The sequence below is a fragment of the Lissotriton vulgaris genome, chromosome 2_1 (genome assembly GCF_964263255.1).
Source record: "Lissotriton vulgaris chromosome 2_1, aLisVul1.2, whole genome shotgun sequence".
NCBI lineage: Eukaryota > Metazoa > Chordata > Amphibia > Caudata > Salamandridae > Lissotriton > Lissotriton vulgaris.
Genome location: NC_141687.1, coordinates 745,890,075 through 745,916,569, shown reverse-complemented (window position 1 = coordinate 745,916,569; position 26,495 = coordinate 745,890,075). Strand labels below are relative to the sequence as shown.

At 46.2% G+C, this 26,495-nt stretch overlaps 1 protein-coding gene across 9 annotated transcripts in view; it reads left to right on the top strand.

Annotated features, from left to right (window-relative positions):
* PLEKHA7 (pleckstrin homology domain containing A7) overlaps positions 1-26,495 on the top strand; it is a 1,124,460-nt gene that overhangs the window by 988,605 nt on the left and 109,360 nt on the right. For all 9 annotated transcript variants that reach the window (XM_086956043.1, XM_086956041.1, XM_086956042.1 and 6 more), the window contains 4 exons: positions 3,910-4,154; positions 6,519-6,707; positions 6,875-6,992; positions 15,087-15,178. In XM_086956043.1, the coding sequence (XP_086812169.1) occupies positions 3,910-4,154; positions 6,519-6,707; positions 6,875-6,992; positions 15,087-15,178 (644 nt within the window). The remainder of the gene's footprint in view (positions 1-3,909; positions 4,155-6,518; positions 6,708-6,874; positions 6,993-15,086; positions 15,179-26,495) is intronic.

Here is a 26,495-nt window from a genome sequence, read left to right as displayed (position 1 = left end):
AAGTCCCTATTATATATTACTTTATGTACTCAGGGCCTGTATATTAAATGCTACTAGTGGGCTTTAGCACTCATTGATCCACCTGCTGTAGTATCACTATAAAATATGTCTCCCAGGCCTGCCCCTGTTACCTGTGTATGCAGTTTTAAATTGCCATTTCGACTTGGCAGAATAAATCTTTGCCTAGCCTTAACCTTCCTTTTTAATACTTAAAAGACACCTCTAAAGTAGGTTCTAAATTCCTATAGGACATTGTGCCTGGTTTTTAAAATGTTAGACATGTATGTTTAATGTTTTACATGTCCTGGCATTGAAAACCCCCCAGAGTCGTATTTTACTGTAGCAAGGCTGGCTCTTGAAAAGGAAACCATTGGGTTCCATTATAACAGCTTAAAATGCCTAATTTCAGTTTGAGAGCAGCAAGAAGAGCTTATTATATTATCAATTTAAACTTCAATTTAATGGCCAAGTCAGAATTTATATGACAATTTCAGAAATGATACTTTTAGAAAGTTGTCATTTCTATTCCTAAGCCAAAAAAAGCTTTTCTGCCAGTGCCCAGTGTCACCTGACTGCTGAATGGCTCACCTGTGGTGAGATGTGGATTGCTCCCAGAAAATGGACAAAAGGCATGGGTGTGGACAGATGTTTTCTACTGTGAGCAGGCTGGCCTGAGCTTCTAAGGGTACCTACCTTGTTATTGTCAAATGTAGCTCACACCTAAGCTTACCTCTCTTTGTCTTCCTAGCCAGCTTGGCTCCAAACTCAGTAGGAGACTAGAGCTGCCCCAGAAATGCATTGGAGTGAGCACATGAGAGGGTTTGGTCATTGTTATAGCCACACCTCTGGGTGGGTGCAGGGAGCTTTACCCAGGGATGAAAAGAGTCCTGCCATGCTGGATTTGGGTTGAGAGGGTGTTTGTGGGATAGTTTACAGTAAAAGACACAGAATGTGCTGCAAAAGTGGGCACTGTCACGGTCAATCTTGTGAACTTATACCCCATTGGTTAGGAAGTGGCCTGGATTTTCCCACACCCATAGGCTTGCACTGGGCATACAAGTGGGACCCACAGACCTCTCCTCAGAACACTTCTTAACCTGATCAGAAGAAGGACTGTCCTGCTATCCTATCTGCAGCCCGAAGTAAGCCTGGACCTGCTTGCCTTGACCCTAGAAGTAACCTCCTGTTTGAACTGCAGGGAGAAAACAAGCTTCCAGAGGCCTTTTCCTGCAACTGCCCAGCTGACCAGTGCCAACTGGACATTCCTTGGACCCTTCTGTTGAAGCAAGTACTAACCCTCAGTGGTGGATCTTTGACTGGTGTTAGTATATTCATCCTGACCAAACTGCAAAAGATAGGACTTGGGAAAGTGTTGCCAACTTTTCTTCCAGACTGAAGGCGCTCTGACTGCTAGAAAAGTTTCTAAGTCTGAACCTAGAGGGCTTCATTTGGACCGACACGGAGCATCAAGCTATCAATGTCGAGACCTTCCTGTGTGTAGACTTCCCCACACATTGCCTCATTTAACCCTAACTGGTTCCTGCCAAGGTGCAAGAAGGTTAAGCACATATTAAAAAGTGACTTTTGTGGTTCACCCTGACAAGTATTGTGATTATTATTTTAGATGGATCCTCATCCCCCTCAGTTTATATTCCAATTTCTTACCAGTAAATATAATTTAAATTCAGGCTATTGGTGGGGAAGGCATTTATTGATAATTCATGTGGTAGGGATTTAATTTTTCTTAACCTTCTTAGAGTGCATGTAGTTTTTTGGTGGTATAGTTTGGTAGTACTATGGGAGTATTAGTGGAGGTCCATTTGCACAGGTGGAAATTAAGTCTCTGAAAGGAATGATGATCCAGATTACAATGCAAAGTGTACAGATAGATTTACTCCCATATTGATCATATGTACAACCCGTTTAAACTTGACAGTTTTAGCCAAAAATGGCTGAACTCTCCACCAAAACTCTGGCGATGCTCAATGTTTTTCATGAATCTGGGGGAGACGCATCTTATTCTAGAAACACAGTTCTTTTTATTTTTTTTAATCAAAATGGTTCCTGCCGCAAAGCTTTTTCTTCTGGTCCTTTGAAAACAGAGGAAGTGGTATACCTTTCTGTAGATACTCTGCCAATGATATCTTGTGATTAGTGGCAAACGATTTAGGAAGACCACTGACACTAATACTGCGGAGAGGCATGTTCTAATTTGCAGCTGCAAATATATATCCCTGAGATTTGGCTCAAGAGGTGCATCTTAGAAGCACTGTTGAAGAAGGTCATAAGATTATCACTGAGGACTCTCACTTAGTCATGGATGTTAGCAATGTTTCCTCCTCGGGTTGGGATAGACACACTAATTGACGGATGGCAAGCTCACCGTCCTACTTCTTAGATTTCACTTCATTCTCAGCTGCTCATCGCCCTTAGACTAGGCTGCCTCACGTTCTTGTTACTGATGCAGTGATGTCCAAGATTTTTAACAGTTATTGTAGTACAGCATTATTAGACTTTACCACCATCTCACTAACACTTCATGCTTCAACAAGATCACATCCCACAAGGTGATGGAGACTAAGACTGTTCTGATGAATAAATAGATGAGAATAACTAGGGAGATATGACAGCTAACGCCTCATTGGACGCCCTTGAGGCGGGGATAAGCGCATGCTGGATCTTGCCTCAGCTAGATTAAATAGAGGGAGAGAAGGGTGAGGGGACGTTTGGAAGCCCAGCTGAGGGAACTGAAAGGCATATATAGGAGGACGGGCTACACAAATATCTGGTGTATGTTGATAGCAACCAGATCATAGATCGGAGCATTGGATATGGACAAGGAGACTACGCTTTCCTCTGTCTGAACAATGTTTGTTAATGAGGGGAAAGGAGCAGTGGCAGCTCCACCGCTAAGGCGTAGGAACGTTGCCCCATTCCTCCTTGAGCAGTGCAGAAAAATACAAATAAAATGCTAAGAACTTGACGTTATTATCATTTTATTTTTCAGTTCGGACTCGGAGCCAGGTTAAGGCGAAGCCCGGGTAGGCTGGCAAGAGCAGAGGGAGGAGTAGTTTGCACTCTCTCAGTGTGCATGACGGTTGGCCGGCCGGTTTGGCTGCCATCTTGGGCCAGCCAAACCGTCATGCACACTTTGCATGTTCCCCACCGGGCTGTAATGCAGCCTGGTTTGAAAACATCCACAGCCTCCCAGACCTTGTCCGGAGCTCAGACCAATCATGATACTGCTGCCATGGTGACAGCAGAGCTGGGATTGGCTGGGAGAGCCTGGGTGCTTCCGTTCCGTGCTGCCAGTGCTGAGACAAGAGGATGAAGGAGAGGCGGTGGCGTTCACAGGTAAGTTTCTTTTCGCCTTACCACCCCCGTTTCGAGGCAGCCGCCACTGAAAAGGAGTGAAACTGCAGCCTGTCCATTGAGAGCAAAGATAGGGAAAGATTTGGCGAGGGCTATAATGAGTGTCAAACAGAAACTGAAGCCCAACGACCAACATGGCATCAAGATTTGCACTCGAGAGAGGAAGGGTGGGATTGGAAGCTTCTAATAATTGCTTATGTTTGCCAACTGTTGGGGTGACGTTAATTCTCCTTCGCCGGCTTTTGGATGCAGTTGACCCTGTATCCTTTGTTACAAATACAAATAAAAAGTATCTGATGCATTTAAAGACTGTTTTTGGTTTTACTGGTGACCTTATCTAAATAAGGGAACAACGTTTAAAGTAGAGAAATATGTGTTTGTGTTTTTATTTACATATTAAAGCAACCAGTGTTCGAATTAATGTAGCCTCAATCAGTTCAGTCTACTATGTGCGCATCACTGTACACATTAGTAATGTTAATATATATTAAGAAGTTGGACACTGGATGTTGATGGTTTATTTTTCTTTTAACCCAGAAAGAAAAACGGTGCCTTTGTTTTCACACCCCTACGTGCCTTCAGGAGCCTTTTCTGTGGTCTCTAATGACAGCCGCACGACGACTCCAAGAAGCCCCCCTCCCAGCCCTGTCAAGCCAGCGGCGGATGTCCGACTCTACCAGCAGCTGCAGCCCTCCTCCCACCTCAGACCTCAGCCCCAGCCGCCACTGCAGAGGAAGACTGAACCTCAGCTCCACTCGCCAACCAAACTGCAGCTAAAAGTTGTAAGTGCTTTCGAGCAATGTATGTAGTCATGTAGAATGACTTCGGTGGGAAGAAATTCGTGGAAATGCAAGTAATGCTGAAAACATCATGTTATTCAGTATCAAACGACAAGTTGTTGATAGAATGTACTGTTCTTAAACCAGAAGTTATTGTAAATATATATGAAGAAATTCAGCAGGTCGTATTCATCCAGTGTTCTGTTTAATCGCCTCAGTTCTGTTTCAGTTCAAGTGATTTGGGAAGGCTGTGTTCAGCGTGGTGTCAGCTTCGGACGGTGTGTTTTTAATCAGTCTCATTTAATAGAGTAGTGTTCTTCTGAAAGCAAGTGAGTGTGCTGCTTTCAGGAACAGTACGTTACAAATAAAGCAGGGTGCACACAATGCAAGCCGTTAAACACACAGTGTATAAGATAGCCAACTGCAAGACCAAATGCACACACACCTTGCGAGAAAATATGCTATGCACCATTTCCCAAATGATCGAAAGAGCCAGCAGGCAGGCAGGCGTGCTGCACACTGAGAGCGTGCTCAGGGCAGTTCTGCGATGCAGCACTCGAGGAATCAATTATTGCTTGTATTTCTCATGAAGCTGAGATTCAGTCTTAATGCCAAGTCCTCTGTGCACCTTAAATGTCAGGCAGTAGTACTTTGGCGGTGTAAATATAAAAGGGACCATTTGTACTGCAGCAGATGTCCAGTATGCCCGAGCCCTTTGTGCATTGTTTATTTTGCAGAGATCTCTTCATTCTACACCATCAGCCTTTTACTTTGTTAAACCTTCATCTCTATGAGTGGAAAGATGTATTTGTTTTAGCCGGTTGAGCCTGTGCTGTGCCTGGTAGCATTGTCAGAGAACCTAGGAGTAACAAGGCACCACGGGCCGCATTGATTGGTGCACTGCCTCCGTTTGCACAGGAGCACCCCCTTGACTAGGTTCGCCAGGGACAGTGCAGCCAAGTACACAAATGCGCGTCCCCAGGGCAGGTGCAAACTCGCAGCTGCCCATTGGGGCAACAACTTAGTGAAAGGTGCAACGGCTGTTTGTAACAGCTGCTCTGTCTTTCACAGTACAAGTGGCACACAGCCTGATTCAAAGCGGGGCGGGGGCAGTGATCTGCCTGCAGGTGGGTGCAGTAAGTAACTTCACCCACTGCAAGGGGATTTAAGGGAGTTCCATGGGACCCTGTTGTCACCCTTTCAGGGGTAGCCCTTGCAGGGTGCACTTACTGTGCGCCATCTCTTTGTTGCGCACAGTCAGTGTGCCTTCTTGTGGTCTCTTTGTGCCCGTGTCCATAATACAGTGCAGGAGCAGAGACCAAGTGTTTCCCTAATTTGCAAAGGGCCACACACCATACAAATGAGAAAATGCCCCTTAAAGATTACACCGCTGCTACATGTGTGCCAGCACTATCTATATTACAGGTGGAGCTGCGCAAACGTCGTCTGCCCCTTCTGTAATGCAATAAACCTGCAAAGGGGCGTGCAGTGGGTGCTGTGGTGAGCGTTCCACCACACCACCCATTGATATTTACGCTGGCCCCTATTCACAAGGGCAGCGTAAACAGGAGCTCACGCCAAAGTTAAGACCAGGAAAACCCTGGTCTTAAGTTGGTGATAGGAGGAGAAATGCTTGATTTCTTCTCGTTTTGGCATTTTCCATGTGTGCTGCCTTGTGCAGCACACATGGGAAATGCAAAATGCCTTGGATTGTTTATGTACAGGATGGTGTTCCTTCCTGTACTTAAACAAACCTTTTTTTAAAAATGCTGTTTTGTAACATACATGTGTGCTGCATAGGAGCACACATGTAAGTTACAAACTGGCATTTTTAAAAAAAGGTTTGTTTATGTACAGGAAGGGACACCTTCCTGTACATAAACAAATCTCCCTGCTTGCAGAGACCCTTGCACTCTGGTGCAAGGGTGCCTGCGTTGGCGCTAAGTTGTGAAACTTAGCGCCATCGCAGGGGGAAAGGCAAGGCTGCACCATGTTCTTGTGAATATGGTGCAGCCTTGCTTTTCCGAAGTGGCGGAGAGAGGCGTTAAGCCAAGAAGGCTAACGCCTCTCTCTGCCACTTCCTTGTGAATATCTCCCTTACTGTTTTCAACTTTTTTAACATCACATTGTTTTACTGAATTTTCCTTGTCTATTCTCCTTCTTAAAACACACACCTATCGCTTCTTCGGCTGATGATAGTAAAAACTGCATAATTAAAGAAAGTTTCAATTGGGCATAACATATTCAGAAGGTAGTTTCTTCCAATTTCATTCTACTTACAACCCTGTTTCGGTCTCCTAGCATGAATGCTGTACTCTTTCATAAATATTTTGTTTTACCCATTACTATTTAATTGCACTCCAACAGGAAGATGATGCACCCCCCAGACCACCTCTTCCTGAAATGTACAGTCCTGATGATCAGGCACCAGAAGTACCCCCTCTCCCAAAGGATTCCTCTGTTATCAGGCACACATCCGTGCGGGGTTTAAAGCGGCAGTCAGACGAGAGGAAGAGAGACCGTGAGGTTGGACAGTATGTGAACGGAGATCACAAGGCGAGAATATTTTGTTTTTAACAGATATGACTTTTAACATGTTCTGTGGTTACAGATTTGAACATGAAATGTTGGCTTGGTTTAACAACCATGAAAACTGTTACAAACTTTGAAACTGTTAGGGTGACTTTTCATATCTGTAATTGCAAATGCATTTTTGCCTACAGGTAGAACTGCGATCATATATGAGCGAGCCTCAACTTGCAACAATCGGTGGAGACCTGAGCCAACCTTCTGTTGGTTTTGTAGGTTTTGACAGTGGGTACCAAACGTTGCCTGGGAGAGGTAAGCTAGAATACTGAAATGAGATGAATATCAAAGATTGGTTAGGTTTAGCTTATGGTTGAATTAAAAAAAACTACTACTTACATCAACGTGTGTTAGAAAATCGTTAACTAAAAATGAAAAATGTGGTGTTTCTATGTATTTATATATATCTATTTCAAATTACTTTAAAACTTTCATAAGAACAATATATACATCTGCTGGAAAAAACCTTAAGGTACCGACAGACCTTCTTGGAAATGCCAAAGATTTGGAGCCGAATACCTGGTGGGTGTTGATCAAGAGGAAGCCGGGCTCTATGGCATTTTGTAGGGTTATACAGAGGAGAGCCCAGATGCTGTTATCTCCGAGACTTCCAGCATTGCGGAGGGGGTCGAGTTCCTCAAATCAGTTGTGCCACACAGCCTCGGAGCTACCCTGTGCAGATCTACTGCACCTCCGGGTCAATCTCCAGCCCCCAAACTCTATTGAAGGAGATGGGTGTTGAGCCCGAAATGGCTCAAACATTCAGGTACTGGTCCTCCATCAGGGTTGTCACGGACTTGACAGTTTCTGTCAATGCCTTTAAAGACCTCCATGGTCATTAAAACACACCATGCCTCCCCATTTTCTTGGTACCAAAGCAGTGAAAAGCCACAGTCAGCAACATAATCCCCTCCACATTGACCATCAAGTTCTGAGAGGCTGTACTTTGTTCTAAAGTCGGTGCTGAAAGCTCCTAAGCAACCACCAACGAGGGTGGCATTGAAGCCCCCTTAGACATCAAAGTTAGACATTCCAGAGAACCCCATCATTGAGAAACATTCGGACCTTGTGGAAGCAATGAAGAACTCCTTAATCCCCACCCTCTAGACATGTACAAAATACATGCCAAGCCTCCAGCTCTAGCACTCATCTGAATCCCCCCAAAATGCCAAGACAATTTCCAACCTGAGCACAGCTAACATCAATCAGTGTACATATCATTAACAAACTCTCTTCAGCAATGTTGAGTTTCTTTTCTTCTCTCTATTGGTGTTCCTTTTTCATGGTTTCTTCTGAGTAAAGACAGTTCTCATTTATTTTTAACCACAGGGTAACCAAATCAAATTCTTGCCACAGTTCTTAATTTAGATTTCCTTAATCAAGGGGTCATAAAAAGATCTTGCCAACATGTGTTTCGTCCGGCTAGTATGCCAAAGGACTTTGTCAGGGCAAAGATATGTATATATTTCTAAGAGTAAAGGAACAATTTAAATAGTCAATCAAAGAGCCATAACCCCAACCTTGGTCAGGTTCCTCAAAGGTGGTAGTGGCAAAAAGTAACAAGCACGTGGCGGTGAGTGGCGCCATTCACCGCCACACGCTTGTGACTTTTTGCCACTACGATACTTTGGTTCGTACTCTGTTTACTTACCAGGATCTTTTAAAAAAATATGCCCCTCTGGTCTTCATCTTTTATATGAGGTGACAACCTCACCTTTGAGTAACCTGACCAAGGTTGGTATGTACACTGATTGATGCTAGCTTTGCTCAGGTTGGAAATTGTGTTTGTGCTTTAGGGTAGACTCAGTCTATCTGTTTTTACAACTGTTGACAGTGGTTGTACTCTTAGCTTTGAGCATTTGCTAGCTTGAAATATTGAAAGAAATAGCACTCTATTTGCGCATTTATCCCCTACTGGCAATCTTGTTCGAATCTCCCCCCAAAATACCGACAGGCCTCCAAGAGAGAACCAAAACTCAACTCATCCATACTCAAGTCCTAAAAGGGTTTAGGGCCAGGCCTACCATTTCCATCACTGTCACCCACATGCACCTCCTCCACCATCACCACTACATTCACACTATCCTCCACTTGAACCATACAACAACAACTCAGAACCAGGTAGCCCTAAGCCCTCGAAAACCCGTATGATGACAGCCACACACTGGTGCATCGCCAATTCGGGGGCCTCCTCTCCAGGTACAACTGGTATCAATGGGATGAGATGGATGAGCTGTCAAAGGACATACCAGAGGCCATCTTAAAAGAGGACAAGAGTAAGAAAACTATCATCAGTTAAAATGTAAGATACTCCTGATAGGGCCACAACGGGGTATTATTATCAACATCCTCTTCTTCAGACGTGCCTGGCATGAGGTGCCAAGGTTTAGGCTTGAGATACAACAGCACTTCTTCAACATCCCATTTGATTGGAAGCATCAGGCTAGCACTCAAAGCATTCCTCCCAATTCTGCATGGGAAAAACAGTACTAATAAAGACAAACAACATGACACCCATGATCTATCCAGAAACAGGGTGGTACCAATTCCGTCCAGCTAGATCACAAGATTGTGCATCTTGCAACAACATTCACTTGTTGCTGGAGCATTTGCCAGGAATGGAGAACGACTTTGCGGACCTGCTTAGCAGGGCAAATCAACAAACCACTGAGTGGGAACCCCACACACATGTGCTTTACAGCTACCTCCAAATATTGGGAACTCCAGCAATAGACCTGTTTGGCACTCTTGAAATAGCAAAATGCCAACAGTCCATGGCCAATATACTATGGATTGACTGGGGTGGAGTATGCTTTTCTTCCTCTCCACTTATCCCATCTGTGGTGAGGATGCTGAGGCAAGTGTCCATGACCCTTATCCTAGTAGCGCCAACCTTGGGGAGGGAGCCCTGGTATTCAGTGTTCTTAGAGATGTAAATAAATCCTCAAGAGAAGCTCCCGGTCATAACAATCCTACTCACTCAGTATCACGGTCCTCTCAGATGCCCAGATCCCAAACAGTTGTACCTAGCAATCGGTCACCTAAGTTCCTACAGTTTCACTACATCAACTTGCCAGAGGAATGCATGGTTATACTGAGGGAGGCGCAAAAGCCTACTACACTCATGACAATTACATTTTTCGCCATGGAATGTGTCTTTCGTAATTTCAATGACCTCCTACAGATGCATTTACAAGCTCTAAGCTCTTTCAGTCGAAGAACTATTTATTCAGGTTCACAAAGACAGGCAGCCCTTAATTTGAGCAGGTGGTTGCAGGTGGGGTCCACCTGCACTAATTTGTGGGGCCCCGCGCTTACTTTTCTTCATCAGTCTTTGACTCACACAAAGAGAGGGAAAAACACAAAAGGGGGAAAGAATTAGGAAGAAAAATACAGAAAAACAGTGACAAAATGAGAATGTGGAGGACTGAAATAGTTGAGTATTGAATGTTGGGTGATGGATTAAAGATGCATGAGCTGGAATTAAGACTTTGCAATCTTAGTATTCGGCACTACAATCTTCTGCAGTGCTTCTGCATCTTCTGGGCAAACATTTTGGTCTCTGCACCTATTATTTTACATATTACGCTCTGAAGACAGGTTAGTTCTGTACACCAACCCCAGGGTTGTTTCACCTTCCTACATGAAGCGGACGGTTGAGCTACCAGTCTTCTTACTACAACCACAGTCTGTAGTAGAAAGAGTCCTCCACACTCAGGATGTCACAAGAGCTTCTTGTGCTACATTGACAGAACTAAAGAGTACTCGCTATGCCAAGGCTAAGAGCACACTGCCTTTGCCCCTAGAGCCCACTCCACATGCAAAAAGGCTACAACCTCAGACATTTAATGGATAAATGCAAGGCTACTAAATGTTCAGTGCCACAATCCTTAACCAAGAGTTGCTGTGTTGATGTTATGGCACATCAACAGACTTTACTTGGACAAGTAGTCTTACCAACACTGTTTCAAACATCCACATCATCTGTTGCTAGCTGCTGGTTCGGAGAGGGACTGCTTCATAGTGTATGCAGAGCATGTATAGCAACAGCCACACGTTATGAATGGAAATCGCTACTTACCTAGTAACCATCTGTTTGTAGTGTGCAATGGTGTAGAATCACATGCTCCCACCCTCCTTCCTCGAAGCTTGTGATAATCACTCCTGTTTTACATGTTCAGATGCACACCACAAAATTTAGATGGAGCCAGTGTACGGGTGCACTTTGGATGATGGGTGGAGTCACACCAGGTCTTGTGACTTGAACTTCTTTGAAGAAAAGCAAGCTGCAAAGAATCGAGACCCAACATTAGATGACGAGAGTATGGAGATCAAGTGAATCTACAGCACTACATGCTATGAACAGATGGTGACAGAGTAACATTTTATATATGTTTTTGTGTCATATCTAGGGTAGTATGATATTTATTACTATTGTTAACTGTAGGTAAGGGCCATTACTCACACGAGAGTCATGATGCTCCTCCCCTCTGTCACCAATGGTAATAAATAGTGTAATATGCTCTTCACATATGCATATATCTGGTCATGCCATGGCATTTTTTCATGTGCACTTATTTCAGCAGACGTATGTAACCAAACTCAGGATGCAAGGGGGTACATTTATGTAGCAAGGTCAAATCACAGTTAAGAGCTTATCATGAGTAATAGTAGAGTTCTTTATATGTGTTTAGTAATTGTCACATCCAATCTGTGAGCCTAAAAAAGTTTTTTTCTCATGTTACTTTTGCTGTACTGCGGAAAGAAACTGAGAATGCACCTTTACTTTGTATCAATTACTGTGTGGTTATTTGTACAATCACTCGAAATAACATGTTTTGAGTCACGTTTTTTTTCTCTGCCATGTTATAAATATATGAAACCATTTTTTTAAATGAAAGCTTTTTAACATATTTATACACTACATGTGTTGTGTCGTTCATAGTCAAACTATTTTGATGGCTCGGCTCGTGCTTTGCCTCCGAGTAATAAACCAAACAGGGGAGCGTGACTCTCAGCAATAATTGCTAACTTGTACAGCTTTGTAAAGCAAGGAGTTTACCCACATTTTGTTATCTCTGTTTCTAGAGAGGGCACAGCCTTCACACGTGACAGGTACGCTGCAATTATGAACTGTGGCACATGTATGGGCAGTTGCACCCAGCTGCGGCCTGGGCAGGCAACTGCGGTGGGCCGTTTAAGGGGGATTTCAAGGGACGATGCCAAGGGGAAATTAATTATTTATTTAATTTTCCCTCGGCATCGTTCCTCGAAATCTCCCCTTACACTGCCCCGCCGCTTTTACCTGCACGGACCGCGGCTGGTTGCACCTAAAAAAAGGCACTTGAAAAAAGAAATGTTTCGGAACTTTCTGAGTTAAGATCCAAGCTCCTCAAAGTTACTTAAAGGAATTACATCCAGTGAGGACATCTGTCAATAATTCAGAATTTCCTTCCTAAGTGTTAGGTGTTGAACACATGAATGACAGTGTGTGGGGGTACCCTGAGTAACTGCGCATTCCTCTCCTATGAAGCACACAAAAGGAGATGGGAGGAATTCTTACAAATAGTGTAACCACTGATATTTGATGTGGTAGCATTCCCTTCCATTGTCCTTTTGCTCGCTGTGCCACCTCAGATTACACCCAGCCATATGCAGATTAGCTTTGGTCCTGCTCAAATAAGAAGAGTTCAACCTGAACTGCCAAACCAGGTGCTCTTGGAACCGGCACACAAGTAACTCAAGATCGGTTTCGGCTAGTTGCGTCTCATCAGTCGGGTGCAGATTGGTATCAGTGGCACAGTTAGGGTGACCAACCGTCCGTAAATTTCACGGACTGCCCGTAATTTAGGCCTCTTGTCCGTTGTCCGTGAAGACTTCTTTCACGGACGCCATTTGTCCGTAATTTTAGCCGCCCCCTGCAAGCAGTCTGAGAGTCCTGTAACTCTCACTTCAGGGGGCCAGCTCGCGCTCCTGCTGGGATCAGTGGCCTGCAGCAGCCCCTCCCCGCCCTGGTGCAGGCTGCTATCAGGCCCTTTATCACTCTGTATGTTGCCCTAATTATCACATACAGAATGATAATGGGCCTCTCTGCCCAGTGACAGCATTTCGGATCGGTGTTTTTTTCCCAGTGGGGGTGAGGGGGAATCGAAATGCCCTGCCATGAGTCCTTGAAAATGGTAGACGTCTATATTGTGACGGACATCTCTGTATGGAGTGGGCTACACTATAATACACAATGTGTCTTTGCCATGATAAGAATGTCAAGTGTTGGTAAAGCCATAACGTGGAAGGGGCCAAGGTCTCTCCAAAAAAAGAACAGACGGTGTGTCAAAGGATCCGTGCAAAGACGCTGTTACAGGGAACTCTGCAAAGTGGGAGAGGGAAGGCGGGTGTCCTTGGAGGTCTTGTCACAAATGACTTGTGCTGTTTTTATGACATCATACGCTTTTAGGGCTACAATGTTAGAAGCATGAAGTAGGTGAGTGAGCGCTGTACCTGTTTCAAGGCTTTCTCTGTCAAATAAGTTGAACCAAAGAGAAATTAACTGCTTTATTCAGTACATTATAAGGTGTACCTTAAAGTGTCACATCGAATGTATTGAAATGTCACACATAAGCAAGCTGCAGAAATGGAAATGTTACTCATAACAAAACTGAAAACTTGGCAGATATGTGAGAAAAACACTTCAAAACAACCTAAAATATGGGTGATACCTTTTTGTTTAGTGTTTTTTTCATTGATTGGCGAGTTTCTGCATGTCGGTCTCTTTGGGGGGACATGTGAATGGTTGCAAGAATATATTAATGGGTGAGGATAGATAGATGTACAAGTTTATTGGTGGGTGGATGAATGAATGCAAGAGGAGATGAGGTACGTGGGTGAGCACACAGATGAATGACATGGTGGCTGAGTCAATGGATGAGTGAGTGCATGTATGAATGAGTGCTACTTGAATAGATTAGTGAATGAATAGTAGAATACATGGATCAAGGAATAACTGTGTGCATGCAGGGATTACTAAGAGCATGAACAGATCGATGGATGAATAGTTTAACCCCTTGGCCGCGGCGGTAATTCTGCCGCAGTGTTGGGGGGAGGGGAGATCGCGTGGCGCCGCCATGCTTGTGACGGAACCACTCCGTCACGAGCCACGGGTGCGCTGTGCTTAGGACAGAGTGGTTCCGTCACGGCCCCGCCCACTCATTAATTCACCCACGCAGGCGGGGAATTGATGCTGCGTGGGCGGCATGACTGAACCACTCTGTCATGATCACACTGCACTCGTGGCTCGTGACGGAGTAGTTCCGTCACAAGCACGCAAGGGGTTAAGAGATTGCATTGATTGACAAATGAGTGTGCAAGCAGATGAGAGAAAGGATGAGTTAAGTAAGTGCCTGAGCTGAGCTTTGCACTTCAGTCACAGTCTGCACAAAGTTGAGTTCAGTGTCAGTGAGGCTGGTTTAGGCTCCACGCGTGGGCCTCTCACACATCTTACCGCCCTTTCATTTCTGGTGCTGGGTGTAATTTCTGATATTTATATGTTTTCCTTGTCTTCATTGCTTGATTTTGCTCCTCGTGAGAAAGTCTCACTCAAAGTCATTGAATGTCACTCATAATTACAACTGAAATTATGAAAATGTCACACGTAAGCAATCTGAAACCTTGGCAATATGCAAACGCAGGTGTGTTTCACTCGCATACACAACAGATGCAGGGAGTGCAAGGTTCTCTCAACCTAAAATAAACTTATTTTGACTTGTGCTTGTGTTGGTTGTCTATTTACTTATGCACTATTGCGGGACTTCCTCTGATGTGTATGCGAAACGTACCTTTTGTCCGAAATTTTTGTCCTGAATTCTGACCTTCTGTCCTGAATTTTTGTCCTGAATTTTGACCCTTTGTCCTGAATTTTTGCACTCACTGTCCTGAATTTGCACCCATGCCAGTTGGTCACCCTAGGCACAGTGAGCATGTGACCAACGCCTAGACATACACTTACCGTCCTCTCCCATGAGGGTCTACCCTGTTCTTTCCAGTCATACCCTATCTGTGAATTCATGAGCAGAAATTCAGTCTTATTGTTACAGCACATCAACTAGTTTTGAACAAGAAAGAAACTGGTCTTTTAACAGCAGGAACATTTTTCAAAATCTCAGATTTAGCGATAGGAGGGTTCTCCAATCCCTGGCAAAGCTTTGATTTCGTACAAGTGTTTCTGCAGAACATCGTTGGCAAACCATTGTATTGATCTATTAAATGGTGTCCAATAATTACTGTATTCAGTGTTTGAATAGGTCGACTCAAGTAAATGTGTACAGTCTGATACGTTTTCTGTTTTTTAAACAGGTCTATCTGGTTCGACGTCAAGATTGCACCAGTCATCAACCGTGGCTTCTTTCGTGACGCTTCGACGGGGGTTAGCGGCAGATGGCCCCACGGTAACTTTAGTGCGCTGAGTTTGTGATCTGTTTGTGGTGTTTGACGTCGAGCAGGAACACTGGAGACACGCGGGAAAAGGCACAATACTAATAAACCAAACAATGTTCATACAAAGTTAAATCAACGACACTATTTCTACTCGCTTTTTAATGAAAGCAATGTAATTGTGCCAGTAGGTGTAGTTTCAGTGCTTAATTTGAGCCGGAAGTTTCTCCTGCTCAGCACCGGCACTTAATCCTCAACACCGGCGCTTGAGCACCAGTTCGGGACATATTCATTTTTTGCAGGCACAGGGAGATTAAGTGATTCGCCTAGAGTCACAGGATATTGAACGGATGCAGAGACTCGAACCTGGTCCCCCTACACCAAAGTCTGCAGCTCTGTCCCTTACGCCCCATCCTCCTTCCACTTGTAGGTTCATGGTTCTGTTTTAGGTGGGGCTAGCAAGAGAAATGGGCTAGTGGAAGCTGCCTACAGACGAGAACTCCAGCACATTTTTTTTTCTTACAAATGAACCACTGTCGATTTTTTTTCTTTAAGCTGGCAGGGAAAAATTACATTGGTTAGGATTGATTTTCTAGGCGCGCCTTATTATTTTCAAACTGTTTCAGGATCATGAAGGTATGTAATTAAATTGACCTGACACCTCATGCAATATATATATGCCCTTGTGTACTAGACATTAAGGTTTCACTCTGCAGCTCTGTACTGGTATTCACTCAAAAGTGGGTCACAATGAAGTTTTATTTGCATCTGGTATTGAGGGAGACTATGCAAATTAGCAATTTGACCCAGCAGGCAGACCTACATTGAGTCCATAGTTTCAGTAGAAATGGCAGAATAGAAGCAGAGTATCGAATCAGTAAAGAGCAACCGACTATTCCATGTCGAGAGTTAGCTGCAACTGCTAAGCAACAACAAGCCTGGGGGTGCCTCCTATTAGCAGAGCTATGCTGACCTCTTGGCTGCCAGTGAAAGTCATGGGCTAACTCTTATTCACAACAGATAAGTCTGGGCTGTGGCAAGAAGTGAACTCTGAAGTGAACAGCTCAAGAGCAGTCAACCCTGGGGAGCGGTGGCAGAGCAGGCGGTGCGTGGCAGGTCATCAACTAGCGGTTCCATACTCCGTTTCAGCAGCACAACTGCATATTGAGGACTATGCATGGGAATCACAGTGCATGTAGCTTTTAACCTAGTACTGTAGTACTCCACCAGCTAAGACTGCCCAGACTACTTTCAGCTCCCTTACACAGTGCATCAATGAAATGAGGTGCCATGTCTTAATGGTGCAACATCTAACCTTCACTCAGAGATTTCAGATTTCTCGCAAAGTCTTAAGCTCTACTCAGATCGAAAAATATATTTTCTTTGCCTTAAAGGAAACAAGCAATCGCAAAGCCTGTCAGTTCAGATCATTAAACTTTATTCCATTTTAATAAAATCATAAAAGTGTGGATCTCATTAAGCAGAAGCAATATATCACAATAAACTTTCATTGGTTTAAAAATACATCGAATGAAAATTTGTGAAAAGCTTACAATAATGCATAAAAGCAGATACTTAATGATAAAATGGAGATTAAGATTGCCATCATTCTCTTAGAAATACTAGATCATAAAATTCCAATACTTATTAACATGCAGATAGGACACCAGAAAGGAAGCAAGAAACAAAGAAACATATTTTAGGCGTAGCTAGCAGCTTCAAGTAAAGCTATGCAGGTCTTATCTGTCTGAAATGTTCAGTAATCAGAAGAGGCCGGATATATTTCAATCAATCAATCAAGGATTTTTTTTTTTGAAAACATATTTTATTCAAGGTTTTATCATCATACAATTCAAAATATTGTTCGTATCCTTTGTAATGATCCAATACGTCTTCATATAGTTCCAACTAACCCCCGGATCCCTCCCCCTTTGGCTATTGGTGTGGGCATATTCCAAATATATATTTCACAACATTATATCAATTATTCAGGTAACGTTCAGAACACATTTCACATCGTTGGTATCACATGTACTTTCCTCATACATTAAGCCTCATCGTTCCTTCGTATGTCTTGCAGAGCCTGCACCAACACTTCCCAGGCCCTGGCCAGTTCTAGAGCTTTTTCATTATCTGCGCGTTTAGCCTGTCGCAATCTAATGATACTCTTACTGTTAGCCCATTTGCATAATTCTGATTTCCAGTGCCATGTTATTTCCCTTTTGGCCAATACTAACCCTAGATCGATGAATTTGCTGGTTATTTTGGTTTTAGATGTGTGTGGGAACCAGTGCAGCAGGCATACTGCCATGTCGTAGTCCAATTGTCTATCAGTTACATCATTTAGGAGTTCTCCTAACTCTGCCCAATATCGTCCCAGCACCGGGCAGTTCCAGAGCATGTGCTCCAGTTCCGCACTCTGTTCTAAACATCTAGGGCAAGCTGCTTTGTGGACCTGAAAGTATTTCCGAATCTTCCCAGGGGTCAAGTAAGCTCGGTGCAGTATAAAAAACTGCACCTGCTGGAAATGTGCATTCCTGCTCCCTTTCCATGGCCTTCCGAGAATATGGGTCCACACTGTGTCTGGTATCGATCTGCCTATCTGTGCCTCCCACTTTAATTTCAGGTCATCTAGTGGTCGCAGTCCCTCGTGTAGCATCCGAGATTGAAGACAAGTAACCGCCTTAAAGGTTCCTGCCACCATCACAGCGTATTGGCACGCCATGGTAGTTACTGGTTCCAGCAGTCCCCCACTCCATTGCTTCCGAATTGACGCCATCACCGCTGCATGTATCAGGAAGCTGCCACCTGGGAGCCCATATCTCTCCTGTATCGCCTGGAATGGCATCAGCGTTCCTCCCTCATATAAGTCTCCCACCATTTGAAGACCCAATCGTTCCCATTCCATAAGTGTGGACCAGTACCCACCATGCGGTAATGCTGTCAGCATCCCCATTGGGATTTCCGGCGCATATGGATGGGCTACCCCTGCTCTACGCTGACTCCTGTTCCAACATAACCTCAGGGTTTTCTCCTCCATCGTTAGATCCCACAGGTGAAGTGTTTGTTGTAAAACTATGTACGAGAGCACATGCCTCTGTATCCCTGTGCCTCGCAATTGTTCAGGACCTCTAAATTCTGCTGCCACGTACTGCCACGTACTGCTAAATAATAGAGCTCAAAGTCGGGAACTGCCATTCCGCCCTCTGCTTTGGGTCTCATTAGCGTAGTTAAAGCTACTCTCCGCCGTCCGTTGCCCCATAGAAAACCAATGGTCAGGGATCGCAGTCTTTGAACATGCGCTGAGGGATCCAGATAGACATGGTCCGAAAATAATGGAGCAATCTGGGCAAGGCCACCATTTTAAGGAGGGCTAGCTTCCCCACCACCGAAAGAGTGAGCGTGGACCAGAACACCATGTTACCCTTCAGGGCTCTAATACAATGCCCCACCTTCCCTTCTAACATATCCGCAGTGTCATGATAGATTCGAACCCCCGGATACGTGAGGCATGTTGGTTCCCATCTCACCTCTCTAATCTGCGTCAGCGGTTGAGCCTGTGGCTGCAACGGGAAGAGGCGCGTCTTACGGCAATTTACCTTGAGCCCTGATAGCTCTCCATAGCGTGATAACAGAGATACCGCCCCCTGCAATGCGTCCTCTGCATTTGCCAAGAACAGGAGCAGGTCATCTGCATATAATGATATACATTGTGGTATACCCTTCTACCACAAACCTTGGTAGTCCCGTCCTGATCTAGCTTGTACTGCAAGAGGTTCTATCGCTAATGCCAATAATAGTGGGGGACAAGGAGCACCCCTGTCTCGTCCCCCGCAGGACTGGATATGGGGGGGATATCAGCGCTCCTAACCATACCCTTGCCGTCGCCGAGGTATACAATACTCTCATACATGCCCCAAAGTGCTCCCCTAAACCGAATCGCTCCAGCACTTTATAAAGGAACGCCCATTCCAAACTATCAAAAGCCTTCTCTATATCGACTGACAGGGCTGCTGGTAGGGGAGCATCGGGATGGTCTCCTCCCATAATCCTTACTAACCTCTGAATATTCGAAGACATGTTTCTAGTTGGAAGGAATCCCGCCTGGTCCACGTGTACCAGCGAGGTCATATAAGGCAGCAATCGTGTTGCTAATATGCGGCTCAGGATTTTATAGTCCGCCGTGAGCATAGATAACAGCCTATATGAGGTCACATCCGCATCCTCCCTCCCTGGTTTTAAAAGGGGTATAATCAGTACTTCCCGCATGGACGCGGGTAAACGGCCCAGCTCCTTGGCCTCGGTGTACACTTCCAGCAAGCGGGGTGCTACGATATCCACATATTGTGCATAAAATTCTACGGGCAGACCATACGCACCAGGTGTCTTATTTCGAGCCATTTGCTTGATCGCGCATCTGATCTCGGGCAATGTAATATCCCTCCCTAATAGCTCTGCCTGTTCTTCATCTAGCCGCGGAAGCGGAATACCCTCTAAGTATTCTTCTATGTCATTGTCGCTTACTATCAAGTTACCCTTATACTGGGATTCATAATAGGTCAGAAACCGTGCCAGCACCTCATTCTGGGAATAAACCAGGTTCCCCTCAGCCGCCTCTACCCTCAGGACCGGGTTCCCCCTCGAAACCGGATTTGCCAGCCGTGCTAGTAGTGTTCCCACCTTGTCCTGTTCCGCTAGGGCCTTTACCATATAATGCTTGTGGTAAACCTCGCAAGCGCTCCGTCTCAGCTGCTGCTGTTTCCTTCGCCTCCATAAGCTCCGCCTGTAGTAACGGCTGTTCCGGTCTCTGCCTCTCCACCTCCCTCAGGTGGTCCTCCGCTTTCTCTACTCTACTTAATATCTCTTTCCTTACCCCTGAATATTTGCAAATGCAGAGCCCGCGTACCACCACCTTAATGGCATCCCATTCTCCTGCTCTAGTTGACGCTGTTCCCTGGTTGTCTTCAAAATAGCGTTCTACTCCCTCCTTTACCTCCGTTTGGAAAACCTTGTCTTGCAGTGTTTGGGGACAGAGTCTCCAAGTAGGTATCGCGGATCTCATCCACAGCCAATTAATATTCAGCAATTGTGGGTTGTGGTCCGAAATAGTCCTAGCTAAGTACTCGGTATTTGTTACCATGTGGGCTATGGAGTGCGAACATAGAATTGTGTCTATCCTGACATGTAGTTCGTGCAAGGCCGAAAAAAAGGAATAGTCCCTATCCTGGGGGTGGTGTGCGCGCCATATGTCTATTAGACCCCATCCACCTTGCCAGTCTGATCACTTCTTAGCTAATCGGCGAACTGGTGAATCAACCAGTGGGGGATGTGACCTATCAAGGGCCACGTCCGTTATCGAGTTAAAGTCCCCCCCTATTAGTTCTGGGCCAGTCAAGTAATGTGCCAGTGTCCCCGATATCCTGTTCAGAAAGCGTGCCAGATCTATATTCGAAGCATAGATGCTGCCTAATACCATATCCCTGCCATATAACCTCCATTCCACTGCTACATATCTGCCTTCCGGGTCCGTGATGTGATTGGTGGCCTGAAAAGGGACACCTGCCCTCACCCAAATCAGTACCCCTCTAGGAAACGCCGAGTACGACGTGCTAAAAACCTGACCCCTCCATCTTTGCTGCAACGCCTGTCCTTCTGCTTTAGTTAGATGGGTTTCCTGGAGCAGAGCCTCATGGACCCCTCTTCGCACCAAATAAGCATGTACCTTGTGACGCCTTGCCATGGTATTCAAACCCCGTACGTTCCATGTGATACATCGCAATTCAGGTAATGCCCCTATTGTGTTTTCTCCCCCGTTCCCTGATACTCATCTTATGTATGCCCACATCACAATTGCCGCTTCCATCAACAACATCCCCCTCAACTACCCATCTCCAACCCCCTAGAACAGGACCTAATATGAAACAATCAGCCCCCATCCAAACCATGTTATAACTCACACAACTATGTCCCGTAGTAGTCACTACAGGTTGCCTTAAGGTCAACTGGAGGGTGCTCGGACCCAACAGGCGGCTACGCTGGCCTCTCACCCGCTGCCTTATGATCTCCTGAATAACTTGCAAGAGACCTTCCCTCCCACATTATGACCAATCTTAATTGCGTTTTCATTCAGTTTTATGTCAATGTGGTCGTCGTCATCCGCCCTTCATTAAGTTTATTCATCCAGCATGCCCTCCGCTGTCCTGGGCGTGACCTCCGGACCCTTAGTACTGTCTAATTCCGAGTGTTCAGCTTCCGACTGCATCTTGTCCTCTTCCGGGTCGGTCCCCCTACCGATTCAGTTCTCTGCGAGCCTGTGATTGCCGATGTTGCTGCCAATGCTCCTTGTCTCTCCACCGCAGCTTGTGATGACGATAGCATCTGTAGCCTTCTGTTTCTTCTCTGTATTCTCTGGGACTTTCGCATTTGTGGGGCCTTGGATCGTTCCAAATGCATCTGCTCTGTTCGGTCCGTGCCTGCCCTATAAGTTTCCAACCATGTCCAGGCCTCATCCGGCTTGAGGAAGAACTGTGTCTTGCCGTCCACAATAATCCTCAGCTTTGCAGGGAAAATCAACGAATACTGAATCCCCTCCTCCCTGAGCTCTTTCTTAATTGCCAGGAACGTGGCACGGCGCCTTTGAGTCTCCTGTGTGTAATCTGGAAATATTGTCACTTTACTGTTCCCCACTACAAAGGGGCCGGCTGTTCGTGCTCTCTGGATCAGAAAATCCCTTTCTTTGTAGTGGAGCAATCTGGCTACCACTGGCCTGGGTGGACGGCCCGAGACTGGGGGCCGCGCCGGAACTCTATGAGCTCTTTCTAGCGTAAAAAAGGTGGACAGTCCCTCCGGCGCAACCACCGTCCTATGCCAGTTCTCCAAATAGGCAATCATGTCAGCCCCTTCCGCTTTTTCCTGGAAGACCCACTACGCGTATGTTATTGCGTCTCTTCCAACTTTCGGTGTCATCCGCTTTTTTCTCTAATGCCTCCTCGCGGTGCAAAGCGCCTGCCATTTTGGTCTCCAAGGTAGCGTGAGCTGGGATCAGCTCCCGGAGGGCATCTTTATTTGTTTTCACCCTATCTGCTAATTTTGAATGGTCTGCCCGCAATAGTCCAAGCCCAGTCGCTACCTGTGCAATGTCTTGCTAAAGGGCTTCTTTTGATGCCGCTATTGCGTCTAGGATCTTATCTAATTGTTGCTGAATGCCAATTCTGGCCTCGCATCCACCTCCCCCCGGCCCTGTTTGCACCTTCTATGTCCACTGTCTCATCCCTCTTGCCTTTAGGTTTCATCTCGGCCAGCCCACTACACCCCGGCCCTGTGCTAAGCGCCTGCGTGTCCTAGGGCCCTGATGTTCCCACGGAATGCGTTGTAGTAGCCTGCAGGGGCCAACCAATTGCCAACAGAGCCAATTCCCACCCGAGCAATCCCAATAGGGGGGTGTCCACTGCTTACACCACCATTAATGCCGCTCAATCGGCAGGGGCAATTCACCATGTGCTAGTAGCCCATTGCAGCAATCTATCGCAATCACATGTGGGCCTCTACGTCCGTGGGAATTGTAGCTCTCTTATTCCAGTAGCCTGCAGGGGCCAACCAATTGCCAACACAGAGCCAATTCCCACCGAGCAATCCCAATAGGGGGGTGTCCACTGCTTACACCACCATTAATGCCGCTCAATCGGCAAGGGCAATTCACCATGTGCTAGTAGCCCATTGCAGCAATCTATCGCAATCACATGTGGGCCTCTACGTCCGTGGGAATTGTAGCTCTCTTATTCCTGGGCCCACAAGGAGCACGTTCCAGTGCGTAATGTCCGCAGCCTGAGGCACCGGTACACTGTCCCTCAGTTCAAAGGCCCGTGGGCATTTACTATCCAGGACCCAGGAGCCTGGCGCCGAAGACACAGGGCGCTCCTATTAGCACCCGAGGGGGGGGGGGGGGGGTTATAGTGACCCCTTTCCTGCCCCCTTGCTGCTGTGATGCAGGGCTCTGTGTTATGGGCCCCGCTACGCCCGTCGCTTCTCCCTGCCCTGGTGCATGCAGCGCCGCGCGCCCGTGGCCCGCCCCACCTCCCCAGCACAGGGCACAGGCACACTGCACCCCACTCACCCGGGCTCCGACGTTGAGGGCTCTCATCAGCTGCTCTCCTCCGAGCGTGCTGGCCGCCTCTCTGCCCTTTTCACTGCAGCTCCGCCGAGAACTTCAGGAGGCCATCCCCTCCCGTTGCAGGCCTTGTTTATACTGCGTCGCTCTCTCCAATCTTCAGCTGCTCCACCATCAAGCGGCACCACGGGTCTCCTCTGATCTCCGGTGACAGTATCCTACCGCCTCTTCACTCCGACGGTGTCCTAGGCGCGCCTTCCGGCAGTGTGTTCCGTCGTAGGCCTCCGTCTCAGCAACCGGTCCGCCTTTCTGCCGCCATATTCTGGGTTCAGTCTCGAGCTGGCGCGGGTTCCGGACCCCAACCGCAGGGCTCCTCGCTATTGTTCTCCTTTCTTCTCCGCAACCGGAGCAGGGCCCCAGCTCACTTTGCGGTCAGAGATTGCCTCCTCGCGGGCCCCTAATTCGCTTTGCTGCCCAGCTCGTCAACACTAGTGGAACTCTGCCGCCATTGTGCCTTCCCAGCTAGTCAGCTCCGCAAGCTAGGCCATACAGAGGCCCCTCTGTGCTCCGTTTTGAAGGCACCGTGCATCGGGAGCACCTCGGTGATCCTGTGTGCTGGGTCTTTTTTACTGTGGTGAGGGAAAATCAGGATTTTAGCAGGGATCGGGCGCGGAGCTCCGGGCTCACGCTGCCTCTCCCATCGGCGTCCAAGCCACGCCTCCTCACCAATCAATCAGGGATTTATAAGCACGCTACTCACCCGAGAGGGTATCAAGGTGCTTGGGGGGGATGGCTGGGAGGGGGATATTTGTGACAGAGAATGTAAAACATCGGAAAACAAGAAATACATGCATCATATCGCAAATTGAGGTGTCACAATTACGAGCTGTCAAGTTGGATGGTTTATATCACACCCCCTGTGACCCGTAGCAGGTGAAAAATGTCCAGCCTCAAGAATGTCAAGAAACGATGTTGCCGGTTGGGCATTTTCAGGAGGAGATATGGCTCAATACCACTAACAGATTTTGTGCATGGTCTGCTCTGGGAGAAAGCCTGTTTGACCTACACCAGATCACTTTTTACAATGTCCCCAGGGTTGGTAACGAAATCTGGTGGCACTAGTTCATGAAAAGATTTCTTAACGTATTGTAGCCGTGGGGTTTGGGCTGCATTATCTAAGAGTAAATAGTCCTGAAGTATGAGCCATGATAAATAAAAAGGGGGCAAGAAAGCAGTCCTGGTGAACACATCTTTTAAGTTCAAAGGGCTGAGTGCATTCGCCGTCGGGTCTGTATCTAATCACACTTGTGAGGCCGCTGTGTAGGTCTCTCATGAACGAAACAAGTGCCTGATCCACCCCTAAGGACCTCAACTCAGTCATGAGTTTATCTCTATTGACACAGTCGAAAGCTGAGCTGAGGTCCATGAAGGGCAAGCGGACAGAACCCCCTCTTACCCTGGTGTATTTAGTTATCAGGAGATTTAGATTTAAGTTCTGCTCAACTGTACCTCTCCCGGGTCAAAACCCATGTTGTAGGTCAGAGAGGATTACCTTATCATTAGCCCAGTAAGTGATTCTCTCCAGAATCACTTTTCCTGTGATCTTCACTTCAATGTCGACTAGGGAAACTGGCCTATACCATGCGGGATCTGCTCTCTCTCTCCTTATTTAAATATAGGGATTATTACTGACTGCTTCCAGGCCTTTGGATGCGGACCTCTGATGGCCGCATTTATATGGAGAACTAAACAGGGGCCCAGAGATCCACTGCCGATTTTAACAAGTTTCCTGGGACCCTGATAGCAACAGGGCCTAACCCTGAGGTAAAGATAGAATTGCCTCTTTAACCTCTGGCCACTATATAGTGAGTATATCAGTATTAGTGACAGAGTTATATCAAGGCTCAGATCCCTCACAGTCGTATAGGGTTTCAGAAATAAGTTACCCAGGCCTGAGCCGGGATAGACACCACCTGATCTGGCAACTGTTTTTCCTTAAGGAAGGGGTGATTCAGTACCCCCCCACCCAAAACTTGGTACCATCCTTTGATGGGCGAGGCGCAACAAGCTCACTGCATAAATCATTATTGAGCTGCAACGTCCTGATACCAACAGCTGTTTTTTAAGCGGGTCTACACCTTTTAACCTGAACCCTATCTCGTGGAGTACTTTTAAGAGCTATCAAAAGCTCCTTCTTTGCCCTAGTGCAATTTTTGTCAAACCACCTACAAGGTTTGGGTGGGCCTGCTGATCCTGGGTTCTTGAGTGTCTGGTTAATATACTTACAAATCGTGCCAAAAGCTTTGAGAATGTGAACACCTGAGACCTCATCATCAAGGCCGATTTTGAACGCCTCCTGACGTGACAACAACACTAAATTCCCCAGGAATACTATCTCCCCATTTAATCCTACGTCCTCAATCTTTGGTCGTGACTAAAGTTTTTTAGAGACCGCTTATGCATCAGGCCTTATTCTTCCAAACCAAGGTAGCGATTAGGAGATTATGGTCACTATTCGGGTTCCATTTTGGGAAAAACTTGACAAAGAAGAATGACCCCAGATAAGAAAATACGGTCACCACTCCAGGGCCCTCAAAAGTGGGGACACCCTCCAGCTGCTTAAGTGCTTGTATAGAGTATAGGTTAAATGGATTAAAATTAGCAGCCAGGTCATTTAGGGTATTCCCTGGGGTGGAGTGCTTAACATGAACCTGATCAACTAGAAAACCCTCTGAGTCCTTGGGGTCAATTAGAAAGCAATCCCTTCACTGGTGTAAATTAAAGTCCCCAGGCACAATCCGCTTAATCTGTTAGGAGGGTGGACAGGGAAATAAAACTTCTAGAAACCTGCCCACTTCCTCCAAACTCTCTGAATTCCCTTTCCCATTAATAGGATTATAGATGCTAATGCAGAGAATGGTGAGATGATGGTCAAAGGGTAATCATTGTTTACAACGATGTTGATACATCGCATGCTATTACAACGCGGTCATTACAACAACCGCGTTGTTACATCACATACCATTACAACGCAAGTCGTTAAAACGACTTACTGTAGGGGGCAGAAGGTGTTGGATTTTAAACCCAACACTTTCCCTATTGCACACTGTTGCATAGACTGGAGTTGGAATAGTGAATTATACTATTCCACAATCCAGCCACTCCCCCTCTACAGCAAGTTGTTGTAATGACTTGTGTTGTAATGGTATGCGGCGTAACAATGC